The sequence below is a fragment of the Mytilus edulis genome, chromosome 7, assembly GCF_963676685.1.
Source record: "Mytilus edulis chromosome 7, xbMytEdul2.2, whole genome shotgun sequence".
In the NCBI taxonomy this organism is placed as follows: domain Eukaryota; kingdom Metazoa; phylum Mollusca; class Bivalvia; order Mytilida; family Mytilidae; genus Mytilus; species Mytilus edulis.
Window position 1 is genome coordinate 79,723,411 of NC_092350.1, and position 22,007 is coordinate 79,745,417.

The 22,007-nt window shown below is 31.7% G+C and overlaps 2 protein-coding genes across 2 annotated transcripts in view; one reads left to right on the forward strand and one right to left on the reverse strand.

The window, feature by feature from the left end:
* The window catches only part of LOC139482351 (uncharacterized), a 111,048-nt gene that overhangs the window by 18,397 nt on the left and 70,644 nt on the right, over nucleotides 1-22,007 (reverse strand). The window lies entirely within an intron of this gene.
* Nucleotides 10,420-14,102, forward strand: LOC139482350 (uncharacterized). The gene is made up of 4 exons (XM_071266204.1): nucleotides 10,420-10,518; nucleotides 12,253-12,399; nucleotides 13,090-13,318; nucleotides 13,971-14,102. The coding sequence occupies exons 2-4, from the start codon at nucleotides 12,283-12,285 to the stop codon at nucleotides 14,000-14,002; spliced, it is 378 nt and encodes a 125-aa protein (XP_071122305.1). The 5' UTR covers nucleotides 10,420-10,518; nucleotides 12,253-12,282; the 3' UTR covers nucleotides 14,003-14,102.

Below are 22,007 nucleotides of genomic sequence, written 5' to 3' on the forward strand. Positions count from 1 at the left end.
TGTTAAAAAAATAATAAAATGGTTCTTGAACCAAATTATATAAATCTAAATACATCAAAGTGATATGTTTTCAATTACAAAGAACAACTACTTCCGTCAAAACACTTCTCTATACGTTGAACTGGAAACCGTCACTTTAAGTGTTTGAAAACAAATTCAAGTATACACAATTGAAATTGTTACATATTCAGAGAGATACTTAATGACCACAATTCTATCAATGTTTATGCAATGTAATCCAGTTTCTGTTGATAAGTACTTTTGGTCGGGAATTTCCATTTACAAACATATTGACTTCTAAATAAAAATGACAATAGGATACATACGTGTAATCACATAGGCGGACCATTTGGGGGGTGGGGTGTCGATTGTGGCCGAGAGGGCAAATTTTGTAATTTTTCATTCCCCTCTTAAATTAAATATAAATGAAAACATGTAGAGAAAAAATGTAAGATCAACTGCAAGCTGTATTAAGGCTTACTACAAACTTCTATGAAACAATATTTATATATAGGTTCTTAATACTTTGAAATAAACTACAAAATGCTTTAATTTTAAGTCTTAAGATTACACGTCCCACACACATAGACACGATAATTTGATAAGAAAAAGAAAACATGATTCCGCATTCATTTGTCAATCTACCAGTTATAACAAAAATTACTGGAACATTTTTAGAAAAAAACTTTTCAATGAATATACAAATTTTCTTTTTACTTCAAGAAATGACCACACACTTGCTCTACTGTTCATGATAAAACAAGTTCTTGTAAGTAGAATTTAACAGAGCCACCACTAGGAAACAATGATATAATGTTCATTATAGAGAAGACTATAAAAACATTTAAAAACACTTGAAGGAAACATACACATATATAAAAAAACACTAGTTCGAAAAAATAGACGATATGTGAATAGTTATCAAAGGTACCAGGATTATATAATTTAGTACGCCAGACGCGCGTTTCGTCTACATAAGACTCATCAGTGACGCTCATATCAAAAAATTTATAAAGCCAAACAAGTACAAAGTTGAAGAGCAAAGAGGATTCAAAATTCCAAAAAGTTGTGCCAAAAGAGTGTGGCGAAATGTGTCAACAAGATGTGTGTCTACGACAATAATAGCATCATCAACATTCGACTAACTCCAGGCTACTACAGGCTAAGTCGAGATTGAACCGACTTGAAATAGAACCAACTCGGATAATTGATAGTTTAAGCTGAACATCTCTATCGAAATACGTAAGTAAGAATTGTACCTATATTGGGTACAATGACATATGATAATGTACGCACAGTCTATAAACTAGTTTCTGAAAATAACCCTAACGTAAAGAAAATACCAAGTTCCATACATATTCGGATATTTTCAGGGAAAGACCTCAATAGCCCTATTTGTTCGCGCATTCATGAAAGCATTTAGATAGTTTAGAGACACAGATATTTATTTTTTGACATTTCAGTCATATTTATTGATGATTTGTTTTGATGTATTTACAGTAAGTATTTCTAGTATATTTACCTTTCTCATTAGAGAAGAAGCGATTTAATTAAAAAGGGAAAACTTTTACTTAATAAGAATGTGTGGAAGCCAAATCACTGAAGAGACATGTATTGTCGAAATGCGCATTTGGTGCAAGAAAATTGGTACCATTAATGTTATTAATATAAAGTGTCAAAACTAACAATAGAATCAAACGTACAGTAACAAGCACGCAATTTATCATAAACATCCAAAACAAATTATACGATTCGAAAATAGTTAATTCCACTATTATCATGTGTTTTATTACAACAGTTTAGTTCTTTGACCGAAGCAAAAGAACTAGTTAAAAGCACTGAAAAAATAATTGTAGAACAGTTACTAGTTTCCGAGATAAAAATATATTTTATGGAGATTTTTGTAGTTTATGTAACCAATATATAGCTCTGAGAGTGATAGAGCAGATTGGTATCCCAAGATGTCATTATCTACTGAGGCGAAACGTGGGGTGCAAATCCGAAAAACTCAAAGGTCGGGAAGGAGGTTGTTCGAATTTCAATTCTGTTTTAACCATCTTGCTCCATTCATTGTAAATGTCGCCCTTCATGCTCTAAATTTTTAATCTTGTGTTTTTTGCCCTATCGTAACATCCGGATATCGCAAAATGCATCGTTGCGTCATCGGAATCAACTATATCTTATTGTACATGTTACACAATCGCTTACCACAATATTCATTGATTAGATTCAATAAGAATGTAACAACAAAGAAACAGGCTGGTAACAATATCATTTAAGGTTTTCGGAAAATCAGGAATCAGAACATTATTTTCTCGTCTTCTTACCCACAATATATTTTTTCTCATAAAATTGAGAATCAAAACATGTTTTAGGAAAAACCACAACGTTAACCCCCTTTTGAAGTTAAATGGTCAATCCCTTAGTGTGCTGTTAATAATATTTATTTACTGTTTAAAAAAATAATATTATATAGGTTTTGATGGTTCGTGTATCATATAAGGCCCCGATCACACTTCCAATGTGAATCAGTGATTGTGTACACAAGTTGTATAGTTAACACTTTTAAAATGAAAACACATTAATTGTTAACATGTATTTAATTCAGTGTTAACAAGTTAATTAATAGTTTTCCACAGTGTTTCCAGAACAAATGCTGCATTTATTCATAGTCAATGTTCAAAAAGTTTTTGTGTAAGACACGTAAATGTATTGTTTTGCTATAGCTCTGCTGGAGGCAAAATCGTACAAGCTTCTTTGTTGATTGTTAACAAAGGTGACAATCGAAAAACTTCTGTTTCAGAATACAATGATTATCAAGAAGCCATATTTTCACATCAAAACATACCCAATAAAATAAATATTTGACGGTTATACGATTTGGATGCGTGAAAAAGAATGATGAAATTGTGTAAGCTAAGACTAGTTAATGAGATAAACATGCATTGATTTAAGAATTTGATTAAATTTTGTTTTCCTTATTATACCATTCTATATTTTAGAATGCTAAGAATGTGACGAAGAGACGGTAATAGTACTTTAATGGGATACACAATTGTTTTACATCGTTGCACTGTCATCTATATTCTATATAGCGATGGTGAAAACGCTGAATTATATCACATGAAGAAGGCATGTCTTAATTGTACAAGTAGATACGCCGAGCCTAAATTTTTACATTCGATCTGAGAAAGGTTAACAGTTCGCATGAGACATTTAATTTCAACTTTAGAGTAAGAGTGTTTACAGTCATATAAATATTTAGTGATTTCTGGTTAGCGTAATTGAATTGACCATCCGTAAGATAACAAAACATAACAAAAATTAAGAAGTAAAAAAACCAATAGAAACAAATTATCTCCAAACGGAGCTTGGCGAAATGGGTCAACAAGATGTGTGTCTCCGCCAATAATAGCATTATCAGCATTCGACCGATTCCAGGCTACTACAGGCTAAGTCCAGATTGAACCGACTGGGAATAGAACCAACTCGATTAATTCACAGTTCTTTCGAGATACGTAATTTAGTATTTTACCTGATGTTGGGTACAATGACATTTAATAATGTACGCACAGTCTATAAACTAGTTTCTAATTACCCTAACCATAAATTAAAGACCAACACTGGTATTAAAGAGATAATAGTAACTGCAATTACGATTATCCCAATATGGCGACGGTAGATATAGGTAAAATCTTTACACTCATTTTTCTTAATTGTAGCATGTTTTTGTCAATAGTTACTCAGCCGCAAGGTTTATCTATACCATTTCATCATATTTGAATCGTAACGGTGCACTGGAATTGTCTAAGCGCTTTGAAAATAGCCGTTGAAAAATTCGGGATGATAATCGTAACTCGGAAAAAAGATAATCGTAATTATGGTATTAAAAAATAAAAAAGATAATCGTAACTAGAAACTGTTTTATTGATATTGACAGTAAAAACGTATATCTGATAGCATATTATGAAATTATGGCGATGAATTATTTACGAAACGTCCCAACATCTTATGACATTTCTTTTTATGCATATATAATTAATTGTTCTTATGAAAACAGCTACATACTAGTATATTATAAAATTGGAAGGGTGAACAAGCTTCAAGAAATTTGGAAATGGGAAAACACGAACTTTGTTAATATACAGAAATTTATTAAACTAGGTATGCCACAAAATATGTGAATAAGCGATGGAAATTATGATACATGACAATAATTGTCAGGCGACACGCATGTGTCACCTTACATCAGATTTCTGATTAAGACAGTAAACAAAAAATAATTTATCCTGAAGTAAATAGTAAATATAGTTAATATTGTTTAAATTATTTTATTGTAGGTGGTTATATGTGCTATTTCTGCCCCCGGGAAGCCACTGCTGATTTAATTCAAGAACATACCCTATTATGCCATAACGAAGTAGGAAAGACATTTAGTATTCGTCAAAAACCGTTTGACGAGAAATTAGTGGCTACAGTTTTCATGTCACTTCGATCATTTTTCATGGATGATATCACAACTTAAAAGTTATGATGAACAAGGGATAACTTTGAAAAGTGTTTTACAGTGTCATTTCTTTTATAGCTGACTATGCGGTATGGGCTTTGTTCATTGTTGAAGACCGTACGGTGACCTATATTTGTTAATTTCTGAGTCATGTTGGTCTCTTGTGGAAAGTTGTCTCATTGGCAAACATACCACATCTTTTTATTCATATTAGCTACTTCATGACTGTCACTGAAATTTCAGTATCTCAGATATAAACTATAAACAACACAAATTCAATTTTGAATTATGATAATATGACATCCTTAAAACATTTAATGCTATATAAGACTAGAGAATGTTTGGCCCTAAATGGGATACTTTGTGTATTATGAAATTAAGTAACGTGGAGTTCATTGACAAACATGGATTTGTGTTCTTTTATAGTTTGGCCAAAAGCCCGAAAATCAAAAAATAAAATTGATGTAGCTTTAAATTTTCTTACAAGAAATACTTATTCAAAGAATGACTGCAAAGATGAGAATAAAATAACGCATATTCTGCAAAATTAGAAACAAACTTATTAAAAATTCATAAATACTCGGTATATGAAAAGTATGCTGCATACATATGCATGGAAGATATTGTAGAGAAAAATATTGAAGGTACTAAACAAGGAACATTTTTGTATTTGCATACTTGCCATATAATTAGTACTTTTCTATTAAATGAAAACATAAATTAGCCTTTCTTAATTTTCATGCATTTTTCTGAAGCACAAAATATTTGTTTTAAAATATATAAAAATCTTTGTTTTTAAACCAGTTCCGACTGTGATAATCTACATGTTTGGCCCTTTGATGTAATTTATCAATATACATATTTGTGTTTTTTTTTCGTCTGTCAAATGCTTCGTAAGACTATAGGTAAGGCTAATAAAAACAAAAAATAAAAGTAACAATAAACAAAAGTAACAATAAACAAAAGTAACAAAAAACAAAAGTGACAATAAACAATAGTAACAATAAACTGGTAACTATTCTAGATCCTTTACCATCCACACTGTTTAAAGAAACGTCCTAAAATACATGGGAATTTAATCAAAACATTTGAATTTAATTTTTAAAATCATATATCAGTATAAAATAGAAGAAAGTGAATACAAAGGAAAAATATGGACGGCTGAATTTATTGATAAGAACTAAATCATCAGCGTATAACAGATATGATATATCATTATCATTTAACTTGGGTGGTTCACATGTTGAGTCAAAAATAGATGGTAAATCATTAATATATAAAGAAAATAATGTAGGGCTTAAAATACACCCTTGTTTTACCCCAACTGAGGAATTAAAAAAATCAATGATACCTTCCGAGATCTTTACCAAGTACAAAACCTCTTTATACATATCTTTCATTATACTAAAAAAGGGACCATCTATGTTGTAATAAGATAATTTGTAAAAGAGGGCATCTCTATTAATAGTATCAAATGCCTTCCTGAAAACAATGAAACAGGCATATATCTTTTTTGACATATGAAAATGTGGTATACGTGACTTTCATTTTGAGCAATGATTTGAAAGGATTGCACTTTTGGAATATGGGATATAGCTAATCCATCCTTTTTCTCATCAATTAGAGATATATAGGTAAATTTATCCTAGATATTAACCTGTAAGTTTCTTCATTTATTTTTATATGCGTTAATGTCATCATTTAACTGGGCATTTACATTTTTAACACACAAAATACCATTGAAATGCTGAAAGACACATTTATTATGTTTCAGTTACTATTATCATATAAAGAAAATTACGATTATCAAAGAAGAAAAATACCATAGAGTTACGATTATCATCCCGAATTTTTCAACGGCTATTTTCACAGCTCTTAGACAATTCCAGTGCACCGTTACGATTCAAATATGATGTAATGGTATAGAGAAACCTTGCAGCTGAGTAACTATTGACAAAAACATGCTACATTTAAGAAAAACGAGTGTAAAGATTTTACCTATATCTACCGTCGCCATATTGGGATAATCGTAATTGCAGTTACTATTATCTCTTTAATACCAGTGACCAAGTTGCATATATATTCGGATATTTTCAAGGGAAGACCTCAACAACCTTATTGATTCGCGCATTCAGGGAAGCATTTAGATGGTATAGGTTCACAGATATTTATTTTTTGACATTTTAGTCATATTTATTGATAATTTGTTTTAATGTATTTTCAGTAAGTGTTTCTAGTATATTTACCTTTCTCATTAGAGAAGTAAAGGCAACAGTAGTTTACCGCTGTTCAAACTCATATATCCATGGAGAAGAAGCGATTTAAACTTTTGCTTCATAAGATTGTATGGAAGTTTAATGCAAAGAGTTAAAACAAACAAGAGAATCAAAAGTACAATCACAAGCACGCAATTTATCTCAAACATCCAAAAAATTGTTTACGCTTCAAAAATAGTTAATCCCACTTTTATCATAATTTTTATTACAAATGTTAAGTTCTTTGACAGAAGCAAAGGAACTTGTTAAAAGCACTGAATGATTAGTTATGGAACAGTTACTAGTTACCGAGATGAAAAGAGATTTTACAGATTTTTGTGTAGTTCAGGTAACCAATATATAGATAACACACAGCTCAGATAGTGATAGAACAGATTAGTATCCTGAGACATAATCTTTTTTCAAGGGGTGCCAATCTGCTCTATCATGCTCTCAGATATGTGTCATTTAATCTATTATGCTCGATGTCCAATCATAATTGTGATGTACTTTGAACTTTTAAATCTGAAGTATTTTAAATTTTCTATAACAACGTTACGAATATCAGAAAACCCAACAGAATGAAGCAGAGTGGCTTTTTTTTCATTTTGCGATCTATAAAATGTTCTAAGCAGTTGAATTTGAGAATTATCTTTTTTCGCTGTTGTAAATTCAATTTATTGTCTTTAAATTGTTGAATATTGATTGGTTTGCATCAGAGAGTGACATTCAAAAAATGTTCTCCCGCTCAGCCGTAGGACATAATTGTTTTCATGGTAAAAGTCAAAATCTGGCATTTTCCCGTGTAGTATAATAATACATATTAGACATATAAGGGACCTTCAAATGTGCAGAAGAGGTATTAAACTGTGATGTGGTTAGATATGATTGTTGACTTTATGACTTTAATGCATTTACGGCATACCACCACCACATTTTTGGCTGTTTTGTCGGCAAATAAAAACACAAACCGCTTTAAAAGTACTGACATTTGTTTCTGATTTAAAAATTTGCCAAATTTTTGAAATAAAGTTAAATGTTCAAGTAAGATTTTAGAAAAACCAATGAGCGAGTAAAATATCGGAAATTGAAAAGCTGTCTGACTTGCTACACCATTTGCTGGATCACCGATTAAAAAAAAGAACAACGTCCATAATACAGTTATCAAGTAATTACAGTTATTTAAAGATACAGAATAACGAGCAAAAAATAAAAAAATACAGAAATGAAACACCTCCGCCATTCCACACTCTCAAACATGTATATGAATGAAAAAGTACGTATTACCAAGCCCATATAGGTGCCAAGTCGAAACACTTGTGAAGAATGTGTTCAATAAGTACAGCGAATAGTGATTTTAACTGTAGATGATGCAAACATAGTTCTTTTTATTGATTATGTTTGTTGGTATTGTTTTGGGGAAAGAGCGGTTATCAAAGTAGACATTAAGATTGTATTAAACACCAAGGTTAACATTGTCAAAAATGATTGAGCAAATCTACACTGCCCTTGATTTCAACTCTGTAAATTATAACTTAATTGAAATAATGTGTTGAATGACCGTCAACATTTGAAATAGCCTTGAATAAGTTTTGATTATACTTTGAAATTTATCAAAATGATTTTCTCACGCGTTTATCGAAAATGTTAATTCTGTTCCAAATTACAGCGATTTAAAATCATTCGTGTATACTAAGTCCATATCAAAAACAAAATAGAGCTATTCTAAAACATATTCAGAAAAAAGGTATATAAAAGTTACAGCAAAATAAGAAAACAAATAGTAAACAATTGATTCGATTTTTTTTCAGAGATTGTTCCTGAATTTATACAAAAGAAGACATTAGGTACTAAGCATTTGTAAAGTGAATGATGACTTCTTTTCTACTATATTTTTTTTTAAAATCATTTAAACGTATGTTCGACCCTGTTCATTATCTAAAAAATAAGCTTCTAAAAGATTATGGATTTATCTAAAGAGTAACGCTCATACCAAATAATCTAAAAAAGCGAATTATAAATAAGACCTTTACTCATGAAAAACTAAGTGATCAAAAAGTATTCCTCTAGAAAAATAGAATGTAGAAATTGCACTTTGAGCAAATTTTTCGATTAATTTTCATTTATGTACTTCGATACATATACTTATAAACAATAATTATGTACATAAATAAGTAATGTAATGTGTGTGTATGTTAGTAAGTATTGTATGTGTGTATGGGTGTATGGGAGTCTGACCTCATTTCTTTTTTTCCCCACCTCTTTACATTTGTGTTGCCTGATATTAATTTATTTAATTCATTCATAAATGTTTACCCTTTTCTTTTTGTTTTAATTTACTTGCAGTGTTTATAAGATCATGAATGCTCTTCAACTTCGTACTTGTTTGGCTTTATAACTATTTTGATATTCTGATGAGTCTTATGCAGACGAAACGAGCGTCTGGCGTACTAAATTATAATCCTGGTACCTTTGATAACTTTTGAGAGTTTGTCTCAGTAATTTAACTTTCATTCTTATTTAAATCATTTTAAAATTTATTACTGTTGAAGGAAATCTCGAAGATGAGGGAAGAGAGAAGAACAGAAAAAAAGAAATTAAATTCCTCTTGACTTATAAATTTCTGTTTGATTCCATTAAATCTCAAACTAAATTATTATACAATTTTGAAAATCTGTTTATTGTTTGTTTGTTATATTAGACATTTATGTTGAAACATCTTATTTGTTACCATCTAGCTTTGAATTTCCTACATGATTTTTATACCGGTAAAAACCACTAACTCCTGTATATATGAATATCATTACTAATGTTAACTAGTCCGGGATAAGGTACCGGTATTCGATGTTTTAAACCAACACTTATACAGATTTCAATAAATAAATATAAATATATAAAAAAAATTATTTGTTGCCAAATTATAAGTCGTAGGTCAACTTTTACTTTAAGAGTTCGAACCTCAGTTTCTTAATCATTTCTTTATTTATCATTAGAGAATTTACGACACGTTTGTTATACAAATTGTGTTAGAACATAAGCACTAACTACTGATTTGATGATACCTTCAAGAGACTAGGAATCCACCAGTACACAAAGCATAGACTTCGACCAAGAGCTGATCAATGAAAACAACACTGGGTTAGTTTTGTGCATTCGAAATGCCAAAAAAGGGACCTAATTACCTGATTAAGTAAACCAGAGCTAGCACTATTTTCTCCACTATATCAATGCAATTGAACCCCAGTACACTAACTTACAAGATAACAGTACTATTGAAAGTTTGACTCCTTATAAAAACAACGCGATTTGAACACTTTTCCAACAAGTCCTGTTTCTTATTCTTTGACCTTGTTATATGAGAGAGATGACAGAACTACACAAAATATTTAAAGAAATATCCCATGACATGTAATGAGAATTTTGAAAACAAAGGTTCGGTCTAGGTGAGAAAAGGTCAACACATGTATTCTGACTAATTTTGTCATAAATCACAGATGGCATGACCAGTCATTACTTTTATTGCTAGAAATGGCAGTTAAAATTTGACCACTAAATATAAATTGTTAACTATCGAGTTAATTCATTTTCGTTATTTGGAATATTTCCGCAATTTCAGAACTAATTATATTTCACCTTTTATAATGCTAGTCATTAGATATTTAACTACTAGGTTTGATTAATTGACACTTATTCCGTTTTGTATAAAACCAGGAAAATTTCAATCAGTGGCACTCAGTACGGATTCATAGATCAAAGGTAAGCATTTTTCTATTTATATTGTATTGTTATTTTACACATTCATAGAATGCTTCTTATATTCTTTTCTTACTTTTTTTTAAAAACATTTTTAGTTTGCTTCTACTGTTACTGCTTAGTTCGTTTGTGTTTTGTCTGATACAATATGTACCACAATAACCAGAATGAAATAGCAATGTCTTTGTTTAATTGAAATACCAAAATGAAGTTATTTTGTTTTAACAATAATATCGGAACTATTTCTATGTGAAATTTGTAAATTTTTGGCCTGATTAAAAACATCTAAACTTTAGAAGCCAAATTTGGCCCTTCGTGAACATGCTCCTTTTTGCATTAACAAGCATATCCTACAGTTTATTTCTGACGGTGAGATTTTCCCTTTTAAGATATATAGGCTATTTGTATCTGCGCAAGTCAAAATTTGTAATAAAAACAATTACCTTCGTGTCTTTCTTTTTGAGTAAAATGAAGTCGAAATTTCAGATATTTGCTCAGAATTGGGATTTCTGGAGATATTTGTCTTTCCAACACAAATGCATAACTTTTTTGTTTTAAAAGATAAACACAAGCTGTTTTTTTGTTAAATCATTTATAAGTTCTTTTTTATAAGCATCCTTTAAATTTATGAAATATTTTGTTTAGAAATAAGTAAAACTTATCAAATGTTCATGAATGTCGAAAAACTTCATTTTTGCTGTATATTCATCAAATTAACAAAAAGGCATCATTGACCTTTCATGAAAGTTTTCATACGTATTCAGACCGAATGTTATTTAAAAAAAACAGGGGTACATAAACTCGTTTAAAATTTAAATCATTTTGAATGATAGAAATCAGTCGAAAAATGCATCTTTTTCCGAAATGTCACAGTTTGACGTCACGAAAATAACATATAACGTTAGCAACGTCATTACCTCCCATGTAACTGTAACATATGCCCTTAATTTAAGTGATTTTGTTTATTTATTTAAAAACAATCACTGAATATTCAGGCATACCGATAGAATGGTTTAATCTTCATTAGATTTCAATTTACATTAATAATTGTGACACTTCAAATTCGTCATTTTATTTTTAACTTTATCAACCATGTTATAGCGATTGTTTTGATGGATTTGATAAGAGTTTTATACAATGCTTTTCGTGGAACGCTATTATATGACTGTATCGTACAGAAGTCCTTTTTTTAAATTTTGCCAGTTATATCAAATTAAATCATTTTCAACTTCACCTGCATATGAGATATACATGTCCTAACTTATACGATATTCAAGAGCTAGAAGCTCCTAATCAGACATTGTTAAAAACGTCATCAGTGTCTGAGCAGAAAGTTGATGAACAAAGTATGTCAAAGAACGTCTTGTCCTTTTTCTAAAACAGTTCATCTGAATATACCAAGAGCTGGTTGATAAATATTCCGTATCAACTTCACAAATGCCTGTACTAAGTCATGAATATGACAGTTGTTGTCAATTCGTTTTTGAAGTGTTTTGTCATTTGATTTTGCCATGTGATAAGAGACTTTCCGATTTAACTGTCCTCGAAGTTCAGTATTTTTGTGATTTTACTTTTTCCAACGATTAAATGTCTTCCTTGATTAATTTAATTGCAAAACTCATGGACTTGTCAATGTTTTTTTACATATTGTGATTTGGATGATATTTTGTTTTACTTGAAGTGCATTTCACTCCTTTACAATATTCATATGAAGAACTTTTTTTTCTCTTTTTACAGAAATAAATCAAGATACCTATCGTTAAAAAAATGAAGTTATTGATTGTTTTGTGTTGTGTTGTGAGTGTTAGCTGGGCCTTACCAGGGATGTTCAACAGAAGAGAATCAACACCAAACGTTGCAGAAGTCATTCAAAAAACCATTTCTGTACGTATACACTAAATACAATATTCTTTTCATTCTAGGAGATATTTTCGTAAATAAAATCATCATTTTAACACTGTTCCACATATCTTAACTAAATAAATTTTTTTGATCTTATTAATTCGGATATGTTAATTACTTGTCGTTCAGGGAAAGTCACATGTAAAACTATATTTTTGATGGTAGATAGAAAACGGCCGAAAGCAAAAAGCATACTGCACAGCACAAAGCATAATGCACGGTTATTTTTAGAATATCTAAAAAACCGATATACTTTGTGACGTCATGTAATGAATTTCATGATATTTTTATACACAATTATAGCGTTTGTTTGAGGTCGATACAATGTTAAATTGACCTGAAAGAAATATATTGATTGAGGACGAAGTCAGAGGTCGATACTCTTCTTTGGGTCGATATATCCTGTATTGACATCACACATCGGCTATAATTGTATAATGGTAATTGTAAGTAGAATAAATCAATGTTTATGGTTGTATAACTTTGTCAATTTGTTGCAATGTTAAGGGCACAAAATGAGTGTTGATGTAGCTTTCTCCTGGTCGATTAAAAGCTCAACGGTTGCCAAACATATGGTTGTATCCATTGAATACGAGGACTGATATCTTTGAATTAAAACCTTAACGACATATACTTGAATGAATTTTAGTCAATCATATTTATCTATTTTAGACGGTGAATAAGAGGAGAACAATTGAAAAGAGAACGGATGGGGTAGAATTGGCTTTTAAGTGGATTGACGCTGACAGCAATGGTCATATCAATGGCGACGAATTTTCTACTTTTTATGCTCCAATTAAAATCGAGGGCAAATTTCGCAGCAAATCTACGTGGTTAACTCTGTTCAACCAATTCATGACAATTATTGACACTAACGGAAATAACCAGTTGGAAATAGGAGGTATTCTAATTGACATGTAAACTAGAGGCTTTGTTGGAGATATCTTAATTCATGATTCGACATCTTTCCTAAAAAACGAAAAATTAGTTCTTTTAAATTAAGAAATAAAAAAGAAACGACGTAACAAAAGAAATGAGCACATGATACCGAGGGGTCAAACATAAAATTTTAGTACAAAAGACATCCAATGACAGGAAACGTTTAATGACATCAAAACAATATACCCTCATTAAAATCAATTTAGAAACCTTGGTACTCGGTTGAGTAAAGGTGTCTGCATTTGACTTGTTGCTTGTGACACACATAACTTCGTTGATTAAATCGTATTGGGGAATAAAATATTCGAAAAATGAACAATATCGTACCAAAAAAAAGATTGAGATAAAAACAAGACTTTATAAATTCAATGCGTCCGAAGATTTACCTGCATAAACTTCAATCAGGAACTCCGAAAGCGGACTTCTGGAAAACCCAGAATGTATCACAACAGAAAGAGTTGAAGAGCTATATTACAAATTAGGACCAAAAACATACCTTAATTCAAAATATATAAACCACGTTTTCTTTTCAAAGTTTTTTTAATAGGTAAATTAATTCAATCAAACATATCTTATTTCAAATAGATTAATAACATCAGTTGTTTCTGTTTCAGAATTTAGAACTCTATCAGAGATTGGTGAATAGTAAAATTGGAAAACGGTCTTCAATTTTGCAGATTTGGAAATAAATACATCAGTGATAACATCTTTTTGGTTTTTTCATATCTTAAAGTAATGAAAAATTGGCCTATTTCATTTCAATGAAAGAGACCAAATAATACGTTTATGCTTTACATGAATAATTAAGTAAATATTACTATCATCAATAGGTTTCTGTGTTTAAGCAGAAAGTTGAGGAACAAGTTTTGTCACTGAAAATCTTATGGTTCTAAAAAAGTTCATCCAAAAATACCAAGACCATATCGACTTTACAAATAATACATTATGGTCTTTGATAATATATTATTAGAAATATAGATGATAGGTATTGACGTTTATTATCATCTTATATTTGAGTGTGAATTCACATTACTATAAGACGTGTCACGGTACTTTTCTATCCCAAATTCATGTATTTGGTTTTGATGTTATATTTGTTATTCTCATCGGATTTTATCTAATGCTTAGTCCGTTTCTGTATGTGTTACATTTTAATGTTGTGTCGTTGTTCTCCTCTTATATTTAATGCGTTTCCCTCAGTTTTAGTTTGTTACCCCAATTTTGTTTTTTGTCCATAGATTTACGAGTTTTGAACAGCGGTATACTACTGTTGCCTTTATTTACTGTGGATTCATTTATATTCGTGGGTATCATTTTGCGTGGATTGCATTTCCGTGGATATTTGATTTCTCTGTATCAAAGCCTACTGCAAATATGTTATTCGTTGAACATTTGAATTCGTGGTTCACCTCTCCGAAACCCACGAAAATTGGTATCCAACGAATAATAATGATTCCACAGTACTTACGTGCTAATGTTCCTTTTGTTTGTCCTTGTATATTTTTATCCTTAACTGTCTAATTTTGATTATATACTCATAACGTGGATCGGTACTTATACATCTCGTAATTGTGATATTACAAATGTATGCTTGGTCAATGTTGAAATCTTGTCTTTCGTTTTACTTGTCTATTTTATGCACATATCTATATATAAGAAGATGTGTTATGAGTGCCAATGGGACAACTCTCCATCCAAGTCGCAATTTGTAAAAGTAAAACATTATAGTTCAAAGTACTGTCTTTAACACGTAGTAAATTATTAAGTCTGTTTGTTTTGCGCACAAATTGATGTCAATGTTATGGAATTCTATGCTATTATCGTACACGTGAGAGGTTTAGCTAGCTATACAACCAGATTCAATGTACCTTTTTAGACATATGGAATTGCATGTCCCTAGTCAAGAATATGAGAGTTTTTTCTATGTTTGAGATGTGCTTATGACTTTCCGTTTTGAATTTGGTTTTGAGTTCGATATTTTTGTCATTTACTCTTTTCTGATTGTTTTGTATGGATTGTGAATACACTTAGGTCCCATGAATCTGCTAATTGTCATTACGTAAACACGAAAAAAGTACATATGCTCTATGTTCCTTTGGTAACTTAGTTGTACTCAACGGTTGTTTTCCTTTGCTTTCCTGTTATAGCTAAAAGAGGGACGAAAGATACCAGAGGAACAAGTCAAACTCATAAATCGAAACTAAACTGAAAACGCCATGTCTAAAAATGATAAAGACAAACAGACAAATAAAATTACAAAAGAAACAACACAGAAAACTAAAGACTGAGCAACACGAACCCCACCAAAAACTGGGGTGAACTCAGGTGGTCCGGAAGGGAAAGCAGATCCTGCGCTACATGTGGCACTCGTCGTGTTGATCATCTTATTACAAACCCGGTAAATAGTCGTTAGATAACATTCATGAAAAGGGAAGGGAATAGTAGTTACGTCATAAGAAACATATACGATATCATCTTTGAAACGGTCATTCCATAACGTCCAACCAACTCGTGGTGGCGTCCGTATATTACGAAGGAATGATTTCAACTTCACCTTTTGGAACTCTTGGTTTAATAGCTTACTTGTAAGCAGCAACCTTCTATCAAGGAAATTATGATAGGAAATACAAGCGCGGGATTATCGTATGAATATACAATATAGATTGTTTGCATTGGTGAAGGCCGTATGGTGATATAGAATTGCTTATATTCGCGTCATTTCAACTCTGAGAGTGATTTCATTCCTGTATCTTACAATAACATTTTTTAACGAAAAAACAATCAAAGAAGAAAAAGGAGGTGAAAGCAAATTCAATTCGTAAGACTACTTGATGCATCAAATAACACAAGTAATCATACGATAAATGCATCTCGATATGGATTAACAATTAGGTAAATAATGGCAACAGTAGTAGAAAAGCTGTTCGAAACTCACAAATCGATTGAGAAAAAAAAACCAAAAGAATTCCGTGTCACAAACTAAAACTGAGGGAAACACATCAAATATAAGAGGAGAACTACAACACAACAGAAACACAACATTAAAATGGAACACACACAGAAACGAACTATAATATAACAATAACAATTTTTCTGACTCGGCATAGGACATTTTAGAGTAAAATTGGTAGGTTGAACCTGGTGTTGTGGCTAGTCAAACCTCCCGCTTTTATTGCAATGTTAGATGTAACATTAAAATGACAACATTACATGACAGGACTACAATACACATAAATAATAAAATAACGAATAAACGAATTAATTAAGTTCAGAAACATGAACATTAGCCTGATTATCATAAATTTCTAAAACATTCACAGCATTGTTCAAATGTGTGCTAATAAATGGTTATGTATCACGAAAATTTTAACAAACCTACACAAGGCCGGGGTTAGGATTTATTTTACAATAGGTGTGCAACATACAGCAAAAAAAATCCTAACACCGACTTGTAAATACATTTATTGTACAAACCACGCCTCTTTAGGGGAGATATATTATATGCATTGGTATTTAGTTTTGTTTACGTACTGGCTCCCAGATCTTCTAATTGACGTCTGTTCTTCAAATCAATGTCAAGTCTGACGTCACGTTTTCAAATCGACGTCCCATTATTTAATATTCTGATGTCAAATGTGACGTTATATATGACCAAAAAAGATTGTAGTTTTTTCTAATATATGTCTAATAAAAAATGTAATATTCAGATAGACGACCGGTCTCTAATCGACTTCAGTTCCTCAAATCGACGTCCAAATCTGACGTAACAAACGAAAACAAAACTTATATCAACGTCCATTTTTTTTTACTATCTTATTGTCGTCTAATTTTTGGCTACTCTAATCGACTTCCAATTTTTATCTTCTTTAAACGACGTCCGTTTTGGACAAAAAACACAAAATTGGACTGAACCGATATCAGCTGAAACCTTAAGACTTTTAAACATATCATGAGTGACATATTAAATCTATCAAAAATATTATAATTTTAATTTATCACCTTCTACGACGGGTGCTACATGTGGAGAGGGTCGCTTACCCTTCCGCAGCACATACGATCACCCCTAGTTTTTTGGTGGGGTTTGTGTTGCTTATTCTTTAGTTTTCTATGTTGTGTTATAATGTTTGTCTGTTTGTCATTTCATTTTTAGCCAGGCGTTGTCAGTTTATTGTCGATTTAAGTTTACCTGCCTTTTGGTATCTTTCGTCCCTCTTCTAGTATGTTTACAGGTTGTGATATCAACTTTTAGATTTTAGAGATAACATGAATATATGGAGAGAAGTGATTTGATAATCAATGGACAACTTATACTGTACACCAGAGATCAAATAAAGTGAATGTAAGCAATTATAGCCTAATTGTAGACAACCAAAAAGTCGTCCATAAATGAAAACTTACGGTCTTTTTCATAACAAAACAGTTCAGAAAAAAAAAACCAAATATGATTTATATAAACCAACGACAACCACTGGACAACAGAAACATACAGAATGTGTTGGGGTTAAAATGTCTGTGAGCACTTAACAATTCCCTTACGCTGAAACGTGGTGTACCAACACAACACAAACCATAATGCCAACTTCTTGAGTACATGTATATGTTTCACTCCAGATTTGAACAGATATAAGAAGATGTAGTAGAGTGCCAATGAGACAACTCTCTCATTTAATTCAAGTCACAATATTTAAAAGTAAACAATTATAAGTCAAATGCACTGTCTTCAAAAACGGAGCATAAGCTCACACCAAACAGCCAGGTCCTAAAAAAATGACGCGTGTAAAACCATTCAAACGGGAAAGTCAATGGTCTAATCTATTTTAAAAACGAAAAACGCGAAACACTAATGAAACACTTCAACAAACGACAACTACTGATCATCAGATTACTGACTTAGGACATGTGAGTCTGAAATATAATAATATTAAAGTCTTTACAAGACTGATTTATTACATTCCAAACTAAAAGACAAATTGAAAGAGTTGGTATTACTTTGCTTCATAAAAAAGAATGGCCAACGTAGATACAAGTATCTTGTCTTAGGGAGGGATAAATCCTACTTTGTAAAGAATCACTCTGATTCAAACAAAAAATTCTCTGAAACTGATATTATCAAGATGCTTGATTTCTTGATTGACAACATATTTGTTACGTTCGGAGGACGTGTTTTTCAACAGACTGTCGGCATTCCAATGGGAACAAACTGTGCCCCACTACTCGCCGACTTGTTTCTTTATTATTATGAGGCTGACTTCATGCAGGAACTTCTTAGGAAGAAAGACAAGAAGTTAGCAATATCCTTTAACTCTACTTTCCGCTATATAGATGATGTTCTTTCACTAAACAATTCAAAATTTGGTGACTATGTGGAACGCATCTATCCAATCGAACTAGAGATAAAGGATACTACAGATACAATTAAGTCGGCTTCATATCTTGACTTACATCTAGAAATTGACAATGAGGGTCGGTTGAAAACAAAACTTTACGACAAAAGAGATGATTTCAGCTTTCCAATTGTGAACTTTCCATTTCTAAGTAGCAACATTCCAGCAGCACCTGCATACGGGGTATATATCTCCCAATTGATACGATATTCCCGTGCTTGCATTTCCTATCATGATTTTCTTGATAGAGGTTTGCTGCTCACAAGGAAGCTATTAAACCAAGAGTTCCAAATAGTGAAGTTGAAATCATCCCTTCGTAAATTTTACGGACGCCATCACGAGTTGGTTGACCGTTATGGAATAACCGTTTCACAAATGATATCGGATATGTTCCTTACGTCGTAACTACAATCCCTTCCCTTTCATGAATATGACCTACCGAATTAGACTATTTACCGGATTTGTAATCACATAAGCAACACGACGGGTGCCACATGTGGAGCAGGATCTGCTTACCCTTCCGGAGCACCTGAGATCACCCCTAGTTTTTGGTGGGGTTCGTGTTGTTTATTCTTTAGTTTTCTATGTTGTGTCGTGTGTACTATTGTTTTTCTGTTTGTCTTTTTCATTTTTAGCCATGGAGTTGTCAGTTTGTTTTAGATTTATGAGTTTGACTGTCCCTTTGGTATCTTTCGTCCCTCTTTTATGCCCTCTTGACGTGGTTTTCTTTGTCGTTCGGTTGTTTTCTCATTGAATTACATCTACATGTATGCCATTTACTAATATGAAGATCGATTAGATTAAATTTTTATCAAGATAAATATCAATATACATGCATAGCGGTCAAATTGAAATCGGTGGAAGACCTAAAGTCAAGGTAGGGGATAGTACAGATTTTTAGTATAAGTGTAAATTCTGAAAAGATCGGGGCATATGAATTTTGAAAATATGCCGCACAGTCCGATATTTTGCCTTTGAAAAACTAGTTGTGCATTTGAACATTTCATTCTAGAATATATTGTTTTTCAAAACTTCATAGTAAAAGTGGTATAATTTAAGACGTAAAAGGAGTTCCTATGGGAAATTGCATTGTTGAAAAATATTGCAGAAATGCGCTTTTTACGTTGCATTTGATAAATACAGCTCTTTCATCAACTACGCCTCTTTCAAGGAGATAAATTACATTTTGTTTTGTTTACCTACTAGTTCTCAAATATGATCACTATGTTTCGTCTCGTAGAGACATAATTTTTGAATTATACTAGTATAAAACATATGAAATTGAATTCTATGGAAAACCGAAATTGAAATAAGTTGTAGTATAAAATTTTCTTCTCAATATTGACACAGATGGACGATTTCCCACTAAAATCAATGACAAACGGGACGATTTCAACTTCCAAATTATCAATGTCCCACGTCTCAATAGTAACACACCCTCTGCCTCCTCGTATGAAGCTTACATATTTAAGTTGATACGTTATGCTCGTGCATGTTCACACCATTCGGACTTCATATACACGAGTGTGCTCCTTACGCAAAAAATGCACCAACAGAGTTATGAGGAGGAAAGATAAAAATGACACTCCGTCAATTTTATTGACACAATCACAAATTGGTTGATCCATAAGATGCACGTTTTATTTTAAGGATTTTTCTATTTTAACAATTGGTAGTAGTTGCACTTTCTTCCTTTTTATGTTTCTTTGATACATATATGACGTGGCTCTGTATACACCCCGTCATTGTCTTATCATGGTTATTGTACTATAGTAAATTTGTGTATTCTTGTCTTCAATTTTTGATAATATGCTTGGTCTGTTTGCCATTTGGTCTTCTTTGTTACATATTTGTTTTTGTAAAAAGTGATGAAGATTGTAACACAATGTTGACTGCTGTACCAATAATTTTGACATAATATATAATATGTATAAAATTGAGAATGGAAATGGGGAATGTGTCAAAGAGACAACAACCCGACCATATTAAAAACAACAGCAGAAGGTCACCAACAGGTCTTCAATGTAGCGAGAAATTCCCGCACCCGGAGGCGTCCTTCAGCTGGCCCCTAAACAAATACATACTAGTTCAGTGATAATGAACGCCATACTAATTTCCAAATTGTACACAAGAAACTAAAATTAAAAAAATACAAGACTAACAAAGGCCAGAGGCTCCTGACTTGGGACAGGCGCAAAAATGCGGCGGGGTTAAACATGTTTGTGAGATCTCAACCCTCCCCCTATACCTCTAGCCAATGTAGAAAAGTAAATTCATAACAATACGCACATTTAAAATTCAATTCAAGAGAAATCCGAGTCTGATGTCAGAAGATGTAACCAAAGAAAATAAACAAAATGACAATAATACATAAATAACAACATATTATTTATGTTTGTTTTGTTTACACATCGTTGTTTATTGAATGAAATTTGATACGACTGCCATACAAGTGCGAGGTTCAGCTAGCTTTAAAACATTGTGTAATCCCCCATTTTCTACATAAAAATACCTGTACCAAGTCAGGAATTTGACAGTTGTTATCCATTCGTGTGTTATGTTTGAGCTTAGTTAAAATTTGTTCGTAGGGGAAATTCCATTGTCTATAGCTACAGAAGTGCAAACTTTATTCGCCTTATCTCTCTTTTTGTAAATGGTTAAGGAATTGATGGAAATCACGCTTATGTGCATGTTTCTGAACTCTGTTTTTTTTATTATCTTATTAGTAAAAAATAAAATAAACGGAGTATTCATTAGTGTTCAAGCAATTACAGATAACACCATGGTCTTCAATTTTTCGAAAAACCTTTACTGTTATAATATTTCTATAAACCAACGACAATCAGAGACTCCAGGAATGGCACATACAGTAATACAGTTAGACATGTGTGTTAACGCTCAACTTTTCCTAATTTTCTTGTAATAGCTCAGCATAATGTGGATTCATTAATATTGGTTGTATACAAATTTTAGTAAATTTCAGAGATAAAGTGGAATCACGAATTCTAATGTTCAACGAATTAAAAAATTTCCAAAGCAATGTATGTAGACTTTACCAACTCTACACAACATGACATTCGATATACATATCGAACTTAAGCCAAACTTCTGACAGGATATGACTGCGTATTTATGCATCCAGCAAAAACAACGAAGGCCCTAAACAAGGGTTTGTATAATGTAGAAGACCAAAAGTGACCACTTTTATTCTCCCAAGACTCAACACAATAGATCGCATAAAAATAAAAATCATTTTCTAACGCAAAG